A 17,044-nucleotide genomic window follows, 5' to 3' on the forward strand; every position below is an offset into this window, starting at 1 on the left:
TCTCTAGATCCTTCATCTACTGCACCACAAGGAAACTCCTCCTGTGCTTCCTTGGGACCTGAGCTTCAATGATGGCTTCTCCAAAGGCCTTCACAGTTGAAAATCAGCTCCCTGCCATCCTGCTGTCCTGCGGTACCCAGTTTGTTATTCCCAGTTTGTAACTATGCTTGGTAGTTTATTTAAGGTCTGAGCCCTCGAGCTGGTCAGAGTCCGGGGTCTGAGCACCATCACCACTGACTGCCCCATCATCAGTGTGCAGTAGAAGCCAACTGAGCTAGAGAGAGAGCAGTGTCAGCCTGTGCAGTTTTGGGGACCCAGATGAGGGGCCTCCAACCCAGTTTGGGAAGGAGATGGTGAGTCAAATAAACTAACTAGGGAGTTCCCGCTGTGGTGCAGCAGACTCAGCAGAGTCTCTGCAGCCCCAGGACACAGACAGGTTCAATCCCAGACCCAGCACAGTGGGTTACCGCAGCTGCAGTGTAGGTCACAACTGTGGCTCATATCTTATCCATAGCCCAGGAACCCCTTATGCTGCAGGGTGGCCAAAAATAAATAAATAAATAAATAAATAAATAAACTAACCAGGATTTTTTTAATAATGATTTCTATTTTTTCCCATTATAGCTGGTTTACAGTGTTCTGTCAATTTTCTACTGCACAGCAAGGTGACCCAGTCACACACACATGGATACATTCCTTTTCCTCACATTGTCATGCTCCATCATAAGTGACTAGACGTAGTTCCCAGTGCTATACAGCAGGGTCTCATTGCTTACCCATTCCAAAGGCAATAGTTTGCATCTATTAACCCCACATTCCCAGTCCAGCCCACTCCCTCCCCCTCCCCCTTGGCAACCACAAGTCTGTTCTCCAAGTCTATGAGTTTCTTTTCTGTGGAAAGGTTCATTTGTGCCGTATATTAGATTCCAAACCAGGATTTTTAAATAAACCTTAATTAGGACTTTTAAATCATGGACACAAATTAACAACATGAAAGCAAAGTTGGAGAAAGGCATTTCCTGCAAGGATGAGAGGTAGCAGCAAAGGAAAACAGGAGAAGTAGGAACCGTGTCTGGGGCCCCAGGTCTGTGGGGAGCAGGAGGGGCCAGGTTGTGGAGGCCCTTGGAAGCCTTGAGGTGGATTCTGCAGGTCTGGAGTGGGCAGATTTTTCTTTCAAGGGCCCTAAAAACTTTGCAGGCCTTTGGTCTCTGCCAAAACATCTAAACTCCATCACTGAAATGCAGAAAGAGCCTCAGACAATATGTAAATGCCTGGACAGGGTTGTGTTCCAGTACAACTTTATTTACACACACACATTTGAATTCCAGGTCATTTTCATGTGACCTGAACTATTAATCTTTTGACTGTTTTTCCCTGATCATTTAAAAGTATAAAAACCATTCTTAGCTCTTAGACCACGCGAAGCAGGCAGCTGGCCACATCTGGCCCTGGACCCCAATTGGTGGGTGCGCTGACGGGTTTGAAGGGGGACAGGAAGGAGTCGGATCAGTATTTCAGGTGGCTCCCTCTAGCTTCAGTGAGATTTCAGGGGTCAGGACCTGAAGACCGTGGCAGTTCTGTGAAGGGGCCAAACAGCAGTCTGGGTGATAGATGTCCAGGGTCTGAAATAGGCAGTGTTAACAAGGATGGAAAAGAAAGGTCCGTTTAAGACCTATGGTCTAGAATCAGAATCAGCAGAACTTTGATGGATGTTCGGGGTAAAGAGTAAAAGAATAATATCCCAGCCTCAGTATAGAAATCAGTTGCCTCAGCTCATCAGGTCTGTAAACTCTCACTGACCAACAGACACATAGTGCATCTTTTTTTTTTTTTTAATTGAAGTATGGTTGATTTATAGTGTGGTGTTTCCGGGTATAACAAAGTGATTCCCATTCTTTTCCATTATGGTATATATATATAATTTTTCATGTTTTTTTCCATTATGGTATATTACTGGATATTGAATATGGTTTCCTGTGCTATACAGAGGGCCTTGTTGTTTATCTCTTTTATGCAGAGTAGTTTGTATCTGCTAATCCCGAATTCCTAACTTACTCCTCTCCCCAACCTTCCCTTTTGGTAACTGTAAGTTTGTTTTTCAGTCTGTGAGTCTGTTCCTGTTTTGTAAATAAGTTCATTTGTATCATATATTAGATTTTGCATGTACTTAATATAATGTGGTATTTGTCTTTCTCTTTCTGACTTCACTTAGTATGAGAATCTCTAGTTGTATCCACATTGCCACGGATGGCATTATTTCATTCTTTTTTATGGCTGAGTAGTATTCCATTGCATATGTACATCTTCTTTATCAATTCTTCTGTTGATGGACACTAAGGTTGTTTCCATGTCTTGGCTATTGTCAATAGTGCTGCTATGAACATAGGGGTGCACGTATCTTTTTGAATCGGAGTTTTGTCTGGATAGATGCCCAGGAGTGCATCTTAATCCAAATTCAGCTGTGAGGCCACTTAAAGGATCTTCTTTTATTTTTTTCCATTTTGGCCACACCCTCGGCATGTGGAAGTTCCTGGGCCAAGGATCAGATTCAAGCCACAGCCTTGACTTATGCTATAGCTCCAGCAATGCTGGATCCTTAACCCACGTACTACAGTGGGAACGCCTATAGGGTATTCCTTTTATCTGCAAGATGAGATAAATAGTAAATAGTGCCCCCACCTCGTCGTATAATCACTCCCTTGGTTGTCATTTAGTGGGAATGATTTTGTTTGCTATTGAATGGATAATCTAATTCTAAGTGTTACTCTATAAAACTACCCCAATGGGGCATTTCTATAACTTCTACTCAGTTTTGCTATGAACCTAAAACTGCTCTAAAAAACAAAGTCTGTTTTTTAAAAAATGGACTAGATCTAGTAGTTCTAGATCTAGAACTACTGAGCAAGAGTCCATGCTGTGGTGTCATATGAATAAAGCAAAAGGCAAATGTTTTTAAAGGGTGATACCCCCCTGGTCTGTGATAATTACTTAACCATAGTGATATTTTTTTGACATCCTATCATACCAAAAGAAGTCGCCCTGAGTAATCTCTTTCAAGGTATTCAATCACAGAGCTTGAACTAGGCTTCCTGTAATAGAAGAAATTCAGGTGGGAGGATCTAGGATATTGACTCCAGAAGAACGCCTTCTATCTCTTGTTTATTCACAAACCCTTTAGCTTTTTCCAGATCACAGCTGCTTTCACCTTCTCAGCAAACAGTGAAGTGAAAAAAGCAGGAACCTTGTAATCCTGGTTGTTATGAAATGTAAGAGGCCATTCCTGTAAGAGGCCATGAATCATCAACACAACACTACAGGAGCCACCTTCCCACCTGCCCTGTTCCACAGGATTTCTGCTCTATGAGAATTAATGAAAGCTGAGTTCCTTTATGTTCTAACTTCCCATACCACCTGGGTACAAGAAAGACCCAGTGCAAAAAAGAAAACATGTGTATAGGGAGTTCCCGTTGTGGTTCAGCAGGTTAAGAACCCAAGTAGTATCCATGACGATATGGGTTTGATCCCTACCCCTGCTCAGTGGGTTAAGGAGCCACCAGCATTGCCACAAGCTGTGGCATAGGTCGAAGCTGCAGCTCAGGTTCCATGTTGCTGTGGCTGTGGTGTAGGCTGGCAGCTGCAGCTCCAATTTGACCCCTAGCCTGGGAATGTCCATTTGCTTCAAGTGCAGCTGTGAAAAGAAAAAGAAAGAAAAAAGATAACACATGTGTGTTTATACATACAGCAAATAGCATGAAGATAATACTAATTAGGAGTTCCCATAGTCACACAGTAGGTTAAGAATGTGACTGCAGCAGCTCAGGTTGCTGCAGAGGTGCAGGTTCCATCCCCAGCCCTGTGCAGTGAGTTAAAGGGTCTGACGTTGTTGCTGTGCAGCTGGGCTTGGATTCAATCCCTGGCCCAAGAACTTCCATATGTGGTCATAAAAGAAAAAAAAGTTAAAAAAATTTTTTAAAGATATATTAATTTTAAAAAAGGATAACACTGATAAGATTGGAGGGCAAGTATGTTTCGTAATGTCATATCCTTGATTTTCTTGATGTGGATTTTATCCCTCTTGTAGCAGTAGTTTTCTCCTCCCGTAGTGTGAAGTAGCCAGACTCAGTTTCTATAGCACTTTTTTTTTTTCCTACAAGGTTTTGAGAGATTTATTTGGTGCAGACCTTACAGAGTACCTGGGTCTAGGATTCTCTAGCTGTTCTTTATGGTCATCTGGTCAGTGTTTTAAGTCAGTGATATGGACCCGAGCCCTTGGACCCTTTAATCTATAGAAATTGAGATGAGGGATTCTGGCAAGGCTTTATTGGGGAGGCTGCAGTAGGAGAGAGCAAGAACAAGTAACAGGTGCCTGAGCTTGCTCCCCGAGGAGGGCAGGCTGGTTCCTTAAATGAGGTAATAGCAGGTGGCAGGTATGGAGGTTGGGCCAGAGGGGTGGCATGGGGGGGGGTCCGTCCACCCCCTTGGGGGTGCTGCTTGCAGGGATCATGAGCAGCCTGCTGCTTTTGCTCCCCCATTTCAGAAGTGTCCCTTGGTTTGTAGCCATTTTGTATCTAATTGTTCATAACTTCCCCCAGCTGCCAGTGAGTGCAATTATTTTTAGTCCCTTATAGTTTCTTTGCACTCTTTTGCTCAAGGTGCAGGCACTCTGGTCAAAGGTCCCAGGTCCCAGCCTTTCTCATCAGCATGTGAAAAGAATGGGTGAGAAAATGATGGACTGACTGAAATTTGCAGCATTAAGAAGGTTGCTTTAGCATCATAAGATCACTAGCACGTCACCAGGTGGAAGTTCTTGAACCAAAAGAAATGCTTCTCAGTGTGGTTGCTCCAGTTGAGGAAGAGCTTGGGGTATCAAGCTCTACTGTGTGTCTTGCCTTTCTCCCCTCCGACTCTCCCCTGTGCCCTGTGATGGACACTGTGGGCAAATGCTTGCAAGCATAGTGGTTGGACTAATGTAATGGCACTGGCATGTGTTTGTACTTATTCTGAGATGTATGTCGGTACCATCCTCAGTTTATGGATGAGGAGACCAGGACCTGGAGAGCATAAGTCATGTCTACGGCCACATGGCTAGAACTTGGTGGAGCTGAGGGTCAAACCCAGAGTGTGAATTGCATAGAACCCTAGAGTTGCATGCTTGGCCGTTCCCATGGGCCAACCTCTTCCCCTCACTCTGGGGCTGCCTCCCAGCCAGCCTGGACCCAGCCTCCTTGATGGTTCTCCATGCTGGCCTGATGGAGCCAGACTCCAGTGGTTCTGTAAACATGAGCCTCTCTGCTCACCTGGTAATTGTTTGCTGTTCTTCGTTCCACCTCCATCTCCCAAGTAGGGCTTTCAGATCAGAGGCAGCTCACAGCGTGTGGCAAGTAGTTCCTATAAGTGGCAAGTGGACTTAGGTCACTGGCATTGTTTACTCCCTTCATACCTAAGCAAAAGGGGTTTATTGGGCCGTAGGCACTGATCATTCTGGAATATATATGGAATCAGCATCCTTTAATTGATGTCCACCATGGTCCATCACCATCTCTTGCCAGGTTATTACAGAAGTCTTGTAACTAAATGCTCAGTCTCCAATCTTGCCAGTCTTGGAGTCCTTTACCCACAGCCATGTGTTTCTATTCATAAATTTGATTTCCGCTCCTCTGCGTAAGATCTTTGTGACTTCCCACTGCCTTTAGGATAAAGAACCATCCTTGGAGTTCCCATTGTGGCTCACCGAGTTAAGGACCTGAGTGGTATCCAATCCCTGGTCTTGATCAGTGGGTTAAGGATCCAATGTTGCTTTAAGTGGCCGCGTAGGTCACAGATGCAGCTCAGATCCCACATTGCTGTGGCTGTGGTATAGGCCTGCTGCTGTAGCTCCAATTCAACCCTTAGCCTGGGAAATTCCATATGCCTTGGGTGTGGCCCTAAAAAAAAAAGAACCGTCCTTTTAGGTCGTTTATAAAACCACAACTGATGTGGCCCCTGCCGGCCCCTCAAGCTTTGTCTTTCCCTGGACTTCATACCCCTCACTTCTCACCCAGCCTTCAGAGCCTATTTCCATTTCTTCAGAAAGCATGGCTTTCTCTTGCCTCTGAGCCTTTGCACATGCTGTTCCCCAAGTACCTCCCACTCACTTTCCTTCACCACTGTAGCTGTGCACAGTTGCTCATGATTCTAGGTGCAGAGTAACTGCTCAATAAACAGCTCTTGCATGAGTAAATGAGAATTATCCCTTCTGTTTTTAATTTTTAATATTAGTTTGGAGCTGTCCATTTCCCATATTTGTTATCTGGACTTGCAGATGTTAGTAATTCCACTTCAGTCATCTTTTCAAATGTTTACTTTTTATTTTTTTTCCTTCCAACCTTCCCTCCTCTCACTCTTCGGATCCTCTCTTTTTTTTTTTTTTTTTTTTGTCTTTTTGTCTTTTGTCTTTTTGTTGTTGTTGTTGTTGCTATTTCTTGGGCCGCTCCCGCGGCATATGGAGGTTCCCAGGCTAGGGATCAAATCGGTGCTGTAGCCACTGGCCTATGCCAGAGCCACAGCAACACGGGATCTGAGCCACGTCTGCAACCTACACCACAGCTCTCGGCAACGCCGGATCGTTTAACCCACTGAGCAAGGGCAGGGACCGAACCCGCAACCTCATGGTTCCTAGTCGGATTCGTTAACCACTGCGGCACGACGGGAACTCCGGGATTCTCTCTTTTAAAGATTTTTTTTTTTTTTTGATTGCACCTACACCATGCAGAAGTTCCCGGGGCAGGGATTGAACCCATGTCATGGCAGTGACAATGCTGGATCCTTAAGGGGCTGAGCCACGAGGGAACTCCTTAAAGATATTTCTGGCTACTTTTCAGTCACGTCTTCACGATTACCGGCACACCGACCCCAACACATCCGTGTTCACCCAGACTGTTGAGGAGTTTTCTGCAAATCGTAGCGCCTGCAGGGTTCTTCTGTTAGCAGCCTGAATCTTGCTTGGGCTGGGTTTGCCAGCAATGCTGGGAAGGATAAAAGAGTACTGTGTTGATTGCACAGTGTCTTAAAGGGGTGGAATTTTCGGTGAGTTATTTGTTGGTGTGAACTGGGAGGAGCCGGCAGGAAAGCAGTTTGTTATGAGCAGGGGTTTGAAGGATGCTGTGTAAAGAAGGACCCCTAAGACATTCCTGGTTAAAATGCATTATATTTCGGATGTAGATCTAGATTTCCTTAGCCTATCCCACTTTCGACTTCCCATCGCAGGTAGAGAAGAATCGAGGTTTAAGTTGCCCAGTTAATAGCCACTGTCCTTTGTTGCTTTGTCCTTCTTCCAGAGGTCACCTTGAAGGTCCACATCAGTGACGCCAGCACCCATCAGCCCATCCCGGAAGCCCTCATTGAGATTTTCACCAACCAGGTCTCCATCGCCACTGGTACCTCGGGGACGGATGGCGTCGCCTTCATCAAATTCCAGTATAAGCTGGGCAGTCAGCTGATGGTCACCGCCACGAAGCACGCCTACGTGCCAAACTCTGCCCCATGGAAGCCCATCCGGTTACCTGGTAAGGTGGTCTTAACCTTTCTCTAAAATGGGGCTCACAGTCAGGCAAGGGATGGAGTCAGACCCAGCAATGATTTTGTAAGTGTTACATACAAGTCAGACAGTCAAGAAAATGCTGGTTCATTCTCCACATTACTTTCTGGGGACCCTTATGTGCAGGAAAGATGGGATCCCAGTATGAAGCTGGCTGGGGACACTACGTTGCTAGACACACAATGGAACCAAAGCCTTTTCTGTTCATTTCCCCAGCCTTCTGGTTCTGTACTTCTTTTTTTCTTTTTAGGGCCATGCCTGCGGCATTCGGAAGTGCGCAGGCTAGGGGTTGAATTGGAGCTGCAGCTGCCAGCTGACACCACAGCTACAGCAACACTGGATGCTAGCCACATCTTGACCTGTGCCACAGCTTTTGGCATCACCAGATCCTTAACCCACTGCACGAGGCCAGGTATCGAACCCGAATCATCATAGACACTATGTCGGGTTTTTAACCCACTGAACCCCAGTGGGAACTCCCCATTCTGTACTAGCTGATGGGACTAGGGCAGGAGTCTGGAGTGGGGTTCCTTGACTGGCTTGAGGAGCCCGAAAGCAGTCTGGCCAAAAGGTGGGGAGTGATGGCAAGACCATCTAGCGGGTAAGAAGGTGGGAAAGAGAAAGACAGTTTCACTATCAGTCCCCACCTTCTTACCCGCTAAACTCCAACACTCTCGTGTGTTCCCTCCACTCTCAACACTGCGTCACTTCTGGCACCTCTGGTCTCCAAACATTTGGGACTTCATCCACAGATCCAGCAAGGTGTCGATTCTGTGACACCAGCTGGGTACTTAGGAGAGCACCAATTTATCGCTAAGGCTATTAAAGGACCAGCCACAAGGAAGAGATGCGTGGTGCAAGGTATGTGGGAAGGGGCGTGGCGATTCCATGCTCTCCAGGTGCGCCACCCCCTTCCCCCCACCCCCGCCCAGCAACTCTGGTGTTCCCCAACTAAGAGGTTCACCGAACCCCACCCTTTTGGGTTAAATCACTATCCATTAGTGACAGATTCATCTTCCAGCCCCGTTCTCCTCGCTGGTCAGGGGGTGAGACTGAAAATTCTAACCCACTAATCACTCAGTTGGTTCCCCTGGTAACAAGCCCACATCCTTAGATTATCTAGGGCTTTCTAAAAATCTCTTTATCACCTTAAACTCCCATTGAAAGAGGCTTGTTATGAATAACAAAAGAGACCTTTAAATGCCCTTATCACTTAGGAAAGAGTTCTAGAAACTCTGAGCCAGGAATGAGACCAAGACCAAATAAATGTTTCTTATTCTAAATCACAGTCTCACCGTCCCATTCACTACTGCAGAATACTCCATCTGCCACAAGGATGGTGCCAGACAGGGGTTCAGCGGGGGATGGGGTAGGTGGGAGCAGCAGCCGGTGCCCCTCCCGTCTCCTCACTCTAGGCTCCATCTGGTACCTGGACCAGTTATCTGCCACCACCATTGCTGTCATGGTAGTGGGTGTGGGCTTTGGAAACCAAAAGACCTGGGTTCTGCCTCCCAGTCTCTGCTCCAGCCCCTGTAGTTTTGATGCCAGTCTCTACAAAATCGAGCAGAAGCCACCTTGTAAAGCGGTTCTGAGTAAAAGCAGCTGGTGGAGGTGCACCCGCATGCAGTGCCTATAGCAAGTAGGTGCTTGGCACACATATGGCCCTGAGCACAGTGCCTGGAATACCAGCATCAGTGCTCATCTCAGTGCCACTGGACATGCCATCAGGCTTCCCGCTGCTTCTGGGAACAGGTGGAAGCTGAATGTGGCTGTACCCATCTTATCCAGCCCCAACATCTACCTCATCCACAAAATTCTCTTTAGTTCCATTTATACTTAGTAAGTAGCTGCTCTATACCAGGCACTGCCCTGGCCACTGAGAATACAGGTCTGCAGACTCAGAACTTGCCCCTCAGGAGTTTACCGTTTAGTTATGAAGTCAGCCACAAAATCCCATCGCTCCCGATTTAGCTCTGCTAGATTTCTGTGCCTACATACGTAGCGGGTGCTGGGGAGGGACAGTTAACCAGCCTTGGTGAGCAAATGAAGGAAAGCTTCCTGGAGAAGCTGAGAGGGGAGCAGAGTCTCACAGATAATAGATGCTGGCATCCAAAGGTGCTTATAAAAACATACAGATTCCAGGACCCATCCATTCTACTGAGCACATTGACCCAGGAAGCTGCTTTTTAACAAGCCGCTCCTACCCCCTCCACCCACCCCCAAATATTTATGGATAAAAGTGTTCATTAATGTTTGAGACCACTACTTATTTTCTTAATTATAGTCGATTTACAGTGTAGTACCCATTTCCGCTCAACAGCACAGTGATCCAGTCATACATATATACACATTCCCTTCCTCATGTCATCTTCCATCATGTTCCATCCCAAGAGATTGGATATAGTTACCTGTGCTGTACAATAGAACCTCATTGCTTATCCATTCTAAATGCAGTAGTTTGCATCTACCAATCCCAAACTCCCAGTCCACCCCACTCCCTTCCCCCTCCCCCTTGGCAACCACAAGTCTGTTCTCCATGTCTGTGAGTCTGTGTTCTGTAGACAGGTTCATTTGTGCCATATATTAGATTTCACATAGAAGTGACATCATATGGTATTTATTTGTCTTTCTCTTTCTGACTTCACTTAGTAGAGAATTTCTAGTTGCATCTATGTTGCTGCAAATGGTACTATTTCATTCTTTTTTATGGCTGAGTACTATTCCATTGTGTATATGTACCACATCTTCTTTATCCATTCATCTGTTGATGGACATTTAGGTTGCTTCCATGTCTTGGCTATTGTGAATAGTGCTCTTCGGGGTACATGTATCTTTTTGAATTGTAGTTTTGCCCAGATAGATGCCCAGGAGTGGGATTGCTGGATCCTATGGTAGTTCTGTATTCAGGTTTCTGAGGAACCTCCATGCTCTTCTCCATAGTGGTTGTATGACAACCACTACTTTGAGAGCAGTGGATTTAAATAGTTACAACTGAGGAAATCCTTGAGGAAATTTTTAGAGGAAAGGAGATAAATCTAAGAAATATTTAGCAGGCAAAATCCAGAAAGCCTTGGAGAAAGAGAGGAAGAGATGTAAGGGAAAGGACAGTTAGAATATAAGTTGAATCTGGGGTTTCTGGCTCCTGATAAGATAATAGATGGGCGATGGGCTTGGGAGACCTGCCACCCTTTGGTTCCCTAAAGTTGAGTGGACTCATGCCCTGGGCTGAAAAAAAGCCCCCTCCCTCCCTCCTGAGTGCACCCCACTCCTCAGGCTTGGTGCTCAGGCAGAGGGGAGGGAATGAGTGCTGGGGTTGGTGACAGATTTAGCATAAGGCTGGATTTGAGATGTTTCTGCAACACCAAGTGTGTTCAGCTTTTAGTTTGAAAAGAGTTGGGGACTTAAGAGGTTTGGAGGTATAGGGGTGCAGTCTGTGGTCATCCGCAGCATTGAGGGGAGACTCAAAGCTGTGATCTCACCCAGAGGGGGGAGGTGAGAGAGGCTGGAACAGAACCCCAAGACAGCTGACAGGTTGGGAACAGTGATCCTTGTTAGGTTATAGCTCAAGAAAATGTTTGACCTCCACCATTGTTCACGCTGAGCAATCACTGGAAACAACCCAGGGCAAGTTGAAAGGGTACCTGGACACCAAACCCTACCTTTGCTGGGGAGGTAGCAGCACAATACAGCTTTGATCTTCACCATCACAGGAGTGATGCCCTACAAAACCACCACAAACACTGAATTCGTGAATCCTGAGGCACTGCTCCCAGGGGAAATGCAGAGCTGGTTCCCAAGAGCCTCTGATCACATTTTCATCAACCGATCTGCACACTTCTTTGATTTATGTGTGTTTCTGCGTCGAAATACCCAACTCAGTATATACTGCTGATTAATTAACATAGACCTCACAGCCAATAGCACTGTAACTCATGCCTGAACGAAGCTCGTCTAACATGGGTTTCCTTCAAAAGGCTCGACCCAGCCTCCTGTGCACTTAAGGAGGCCCTAAAGCTCAGCACTCCAGGGGTGTTTGAAACAGCAAAATTCACCGCCAAAAAGCACAAGGATGCACAGACTTTGGCACTAAGCACATCACGTACAGTCTGAGCGTTGAAACAAGAACCTCAGCTGGAAAGGTATCATCAATCTGAGACTCCGATTTTTGGCCCCCCTGTTCATCTGCACAGAGAGCATCACCAGTATCTGTCATCACCAGGTGACAAATAAACTTTAGCAGGTAGGCACACTTGCAAATACTAGATGCAAATGGAGATGGCCTCTACATTGGTTTTGACTTTGTTAATATGATCATTTGTAAAGAAGCAGCCATTTTTATGTATCCTTTTTTTTTTTTTTTTTTTTTTTTTTTTTTTTTTTTTTTTCTTTTTATAGCCACACCCGCAGCATATATAAGTTCCCAAGCCAGGGATTGAATCCAGGCTGTAGCTGTGGCAATGCCTGATCCTTAACCCACTGCACCACAACAGGAACCCCCATACCTTGTTTTTTTAAGACATAATATTATCACACATATAATAGACTATGGCATAATATAATCTTAACTTTTATGTGCACTGGACAACCAGAATTTTTTTTTTTTTTTTTGTCTTTTGTCTTTTGTCTTTACAGGGCTGCTCCCATGGCATATGGAGGTTCCCAGGCTAGAGGTCTAATCAGAGCTGTTCTGCCGACCTACACCAGAGCCACAGTAACATGGGATCTGAGCCATGTCTGCAACCCCCACCACAGTTCACAGCAACCCGGATCCTTAACCCACTGAGCGAGGCCAGGGATCAAACCCACAACCTCATGGTTCCTAGTCATTTTCGTTTCCACTACGCCACGACGGGAACTCCCCAACCAGAATGTTGATGTAATGCGTTATCGCTGTATTCGGTCCATTCAGGTGGTCTGGAACCAAACCCACAACATCTAGTCTGTCTGTGTATATATTTGTCAATTACATTATACATCGGCATAGGGGCCTTTGACGTTCTCAGGATAAAGTTTAGACTGAACAGAACGCCTGGCCCTCCTCCCCAGCCGCCTCTCCCTCACGTATCTCATGGTCTGGTCACCCTGGGCAGCTGGTTATTCTCTGAGTTAATGTGACGCTTTACCTGCTCTGTGCTGGCCTACTCTATCATTCCTTTGCTGTTCTCTCTGCGAGCTTGTCTTCTGTCCTGTAATGCCCAGCCTGGCTCTATTCTGCTCTAAGAAGTCCTCGTGCTTCTCCCAGGCAGAGTTAGAGCTTTCTCTTTCCTTTTCAAAGCTCAAGACCTCAGCATCTTCACGCTGAAGGGTCAGTGCCACCTGCCCACCGGTCTCAGGGCCTCTCTGCCACCCCCCCCCCGCCCCCCGCCAACCAGGGTGCTTGGTCCCTTTGAGTTCTGCAGTCCTTTCCCTCCCACCCAGGTCTGTGCAGGTGCCTCTGACACCTCCCATTGCAGCCAGTAAAAGAAGCCATTTTCGGAGTTCCTGTTGTGGCTCAGTGGTTAACGAATCCGACTAGGAACCATGAGGTTACGGGTTCGATCCCTGGCCTTGCTCAATAGGTTAAGGATCCAGCGTTGCCGTGAGCTGTGGTATATACGTCGCAGACGCGGCTCGGATCCCGCGTTGCTGTGGCTGTGGCGTAGGCTGGTGGCTACAGCTCTGATTAGACCTCTAGCCTGGGAACCTCCATATGCCGTGGGAGCAGCCCTAGAAAAGGGAAAGAAAAAAAAAAAAAAAGAAGAAGTCGTTTTCTCTCCCTTACGAAGCAGCGTTTGAGCGACGGTCTGCTAGAACAGAGCCTTATGCCTGTGTGTACCTACCAAAGGTAGGTTAGAAACCTTTCTCCAACGATCACACTCATCTCAGGAGACCAATCACAGGTGATTCCAGCTTAGAGTCCCCCAGTCAATCAGCACAGAGGTTTTCAGGACTCAGCAAATGCCTGCAGGGTCTGTGTGACCTCTTGGAGGGAATAGGCCGTCCAGACACCTGTGCTTGGAGAGGCAGGGAGCACAAACCAGAGGTGAGTTCTGGGGTTTTTTTAAGGCTGCACCTGCAGCATATGGAAGTTCCCAGGCTAGTGGTCAAATCAGAGCTGCAGCTTCCACCCTACACCACGGCCACAGCAACGTGGGATCCCAGCCATGTCTACGACCTACACCACAGCTCACGGCAACACCAGATCCTTAACCAACGGAGCGAGTCCAGGGATGGGACCCGCATCCTCATGGATGCTAGTCGAGTTTGTTGCTGCTGAGCCACAACCGGAACTCCCAGGAGGGTTGTATTTCCCTGTGAAATGTTATGCAGGATTTCCCCAGGTTAGGGGTCCTTTCTGCACATGATCTGATCCTCCCTCCTCCAACTTGGTGTAGAGTTTCTCTTCCAACTCTAAGTCCCCCAAATGAATTCCTTTTTTCTTTCTTGTTTCTCTCTTTCTTTTTTGTATTTGAGATATAATTCATATGTATCATAAATTGCGGAGTTCCCGTTGTGGCTCAGCAGCTTAAGAACCCAAGATAGTGTCTGTAAAGATGCAGGTTCCATCCCTGGCCTGGCTCAGTGGGTTAAGGATCCAGCATTGCCGCATCCCTAAAAAGAAAAAATAAAAAAATAAAAATAGATTCCACCCTTTTCAAGTATAATTCACAAGATCATACAACCAGCACAACTCTCTACTTCCAGAATATTTTTTTTCACCTCCAAAAAAAAAAACCAACTCACACCCATTGGGATTGACTTGCTATTTCCCACTCCCCCAGCCCCTGGCAACCACTCATCTTTCCGTCTCGATGGATTTGCCTCTTCCAGACTTTGCACATAAGGGACTCCTCCAGTATGTTGGCCTTTTGTGTCCAGCATCTTTGACTCAACATGTTTTCAAGGTCCATCCATGTGGTACCATGGATCAGTCCTTTGTTCTTTTTTATGGATAAACAACATTCCATTGCGTGGATAGACCACACTTGGTTGATCTGTCCATCAGCTGATGAATATTGAGCTGGTTCCACTTTCTCTGATGACTGATGCTTCTTTGAATATTCATGGACAGGTTTTGGCAGGAACACACATTCTCAGTTCTCTTGGGTATATACCTGGGAGTGGAACTGCTGAGCTGCGGGGGTAGCTCTGTGTTTAATATTTGGGGGAACTGCCAGATCTTTTCCCGGCACCGAGGTGCCTCCCTCTCTGCGTGGTGGTACTTGCCATGTTCTGTTTGTCATACAACTATCGGTCGTGTGTCCTGGTCTCCTTCCAATGTGGAGCCCTTGAGGGCACCGACTGCCCCCAATATCAGTCTCTTCCGCACATCTAGCTCTGGGCCTTGTGTATAGTGGCAGGTAGTAAATGGATTGTGTAGAGAGAGGGATCATGTCCAAGGCCAGCCCCTCACTTGTCCCCTCTGGCTCTTTTCAGAGCCAACTGTACATGTAATTGATGCTCGTAGCCCTTGATATTTCTGGTTCTAGTATTTTCCCAGCAAGTCACTGCACCTCTTGAGGCCTCACTTGCCTCCTCTTTGAGCTCAGAGACTTAGACTGGATGGAGTCCAAGAGGCCTTTGAATTTGAGTCCATGCGCATAGCAGTTGAGGTCAGACGCCAGAGTTCAAATCCTGGCTCCAGTATACCAGCTGCCCAATCTTAGGCAAATTAATCCCTTATCTGTAAACCTGTTTCTTACCCATCAGGTGGGCATGGTAATCATACCTCTTTCATTGAGCTGTTTGGAGAATTAAATAAATTACCCAAATTAGAGCCCCTAGAATACCGTCTGACGTGTCTGTGATGGTTCAGTAATGTCAGTGATTATTAACACTGTATTATATTATAATACGTGTATAATACACTATAATACATTGATTTGGTGTTTTTCTTAAATTCATGTTGTACTCACAAACATATAGCCTTTGCAAATTGTTTAATTGGAAGTCCAGGTATTTAAACAAAAATTTTATTTTATTTTATTGACCATCTCCTAAGCATGAGGAAGTTTCCTGGTCAGGGGTTGAACCCTCGCCACAGCAGCAACCCGAGCCACTGTAGTGACAGTGCCAGATCCTTAACCCACAAGGGAACTTGCGCAAGAATTTTAATATAGCACAAGTTCTTTCAGCTTATTAGTTCCCAGAACAGGGAGGAAATTTTTAAGTTTTTTTTTTTTTTTCTTCTTTTTATGGTTTCATCTGTGGGATTTGGAAGTTCCCAGGCTAGGGGTGGAATTGGAGCTGCATCTGCCAGGCTACACTACAGCCACAGAAATGCTAGATCCGAGCCTTGTCTTTGACCTACACCACAGCTCTCGGCAACACCAGATCCTTAACCCACTGAGCGAGGCCAGGGATCAAACCTGCATCTTCAGGTTCGTTACCACCAAGCCACAATGGAAATTCTTTTAAGTCTTTGTTAATGTTAATATCCAATGTTTTGGAGTTTCCGCTGTGGCTCAGCAGGTTAAGAACCCAATATAGTGTCCATGGGGATGCGGGTTTGATCCCTGGCCTCGCTCACTGGGTTAAAGATCTGGCATTGCCGCAAGCTGCGGCTTGGGTGGAGGATGTAGCTTGGATCCCGTGTTGCCATGGCTGTGGCGTGGGCCAGCAGCTGCAGCTCTGATTCGACCCCTGGCCTAGGAACTTCCATATGCCATGAGTGTGGCCCTAAAAAGGAAAAAAAAAATTGTACAAGGGCAGAAAATATGGAAAAAAAAATCCAATGTTTTACATACACATAGGGACTTTTAATAAGTTCCTAATGGGAAGAGATTCAACGCTTTGCCGAAAACTTCTACAACATACATAGTTGAGAGTCATAGGATGAGCAGTTGTTCTGAGAGGCTGCAGGACCCTGCTGGCATTTTGAAAGCCTTTTGCTAAATCATACCCAAAGGAAAAGTCGTTTTCTTTCTCTCTACTCACAGCGCTCTGACATCTAATGAGCCCTGGTTTTTCTCAAACCAGCGAGTTCTCTGACTCTCTGGACACCAACTGGGTATCCTACAGTTCAGCTCAGTTCAGACATTAACTATGCAGAGTTAGGTCAAAGCCACAGGTGAAGGGCTCTGTCCCACAAGAGCACTCCCCACCTTAAGACACAGGTGCCAGGTTGCCCCCCGTCCTTCTGACCCACCCGCTCTAAATCAGGGGTTCCCACCATCACCTCCCTGGCTTCACAATGGCTCACAGAACTCAGGAAGACAATTCCTTACGTCCTCTGGTTTATAAAGGATGCAGATGAACAGCCGTGTAAAGAGGTACGACAGGGTGGGGTCCAGAGGGTCCTGAGCGTGGGAGCTTCTGTCTCCATGGAGTTGGGGTGAACCACGCTGCCAGCACATCAGTGGTCACCAGCTTCAAGTTCCCCAGAGCCTTTGGGACGTCCACGGCCGCTTCGTCAGTCACAGTGGGCGTGAGCCAGGATTAGCCTAACTCTCCACCCCACTGCCCTCCGCAGAGGATGGGAGGTGGGGC

General features: G+C 46.5%; 1 protein-coding gene across 3 annotated transcripts in view; it reads left to right on the forward strand.

Annotated features, from left to right (window-relative positions):
* The window catches only part of FAM171A1 (family with sequence similarity 171 member A1), a 151,390-nt gene that overhangs the window by 81,242 nt on the left and 53,104 nt on the right, over positions 1–17,044 (forward strand). For all 3 annotated transcript variants that reach the window (XM_021064835.2, XM_084980241.1, XM_003130736.7), the window contains one exon: positions 7,317–7,544. In XM_021064835.2, the coding sequence (XP_020920494.1) occupies positions 7,478–7,544 (67 nt within the window). In that variant the 5' untranslated portion in view covers positions 7,317–7,477. The remainder of the gene's footprint in view (positions 1–7,316; positions 7,545–17,044) is intronic.

The sequence above is a fragment of the Sus scrofa genome, chromosome 10 (genome assembly GCF_054392235.1).
Source record: "Sus scrofa isolate SSC_HxYL_T2T_F1_AM1 chromosome 10, Sscrofa_HxYL_maternal_Yorkshire_Landrace_v2.0, whole genome shotgun sequence".
Lineage (NCBI taxonomy): Eukaryota > Metazoa > Chordata > Mammalia > Artiodactyla > Suidae > Sus > Sus scrofa.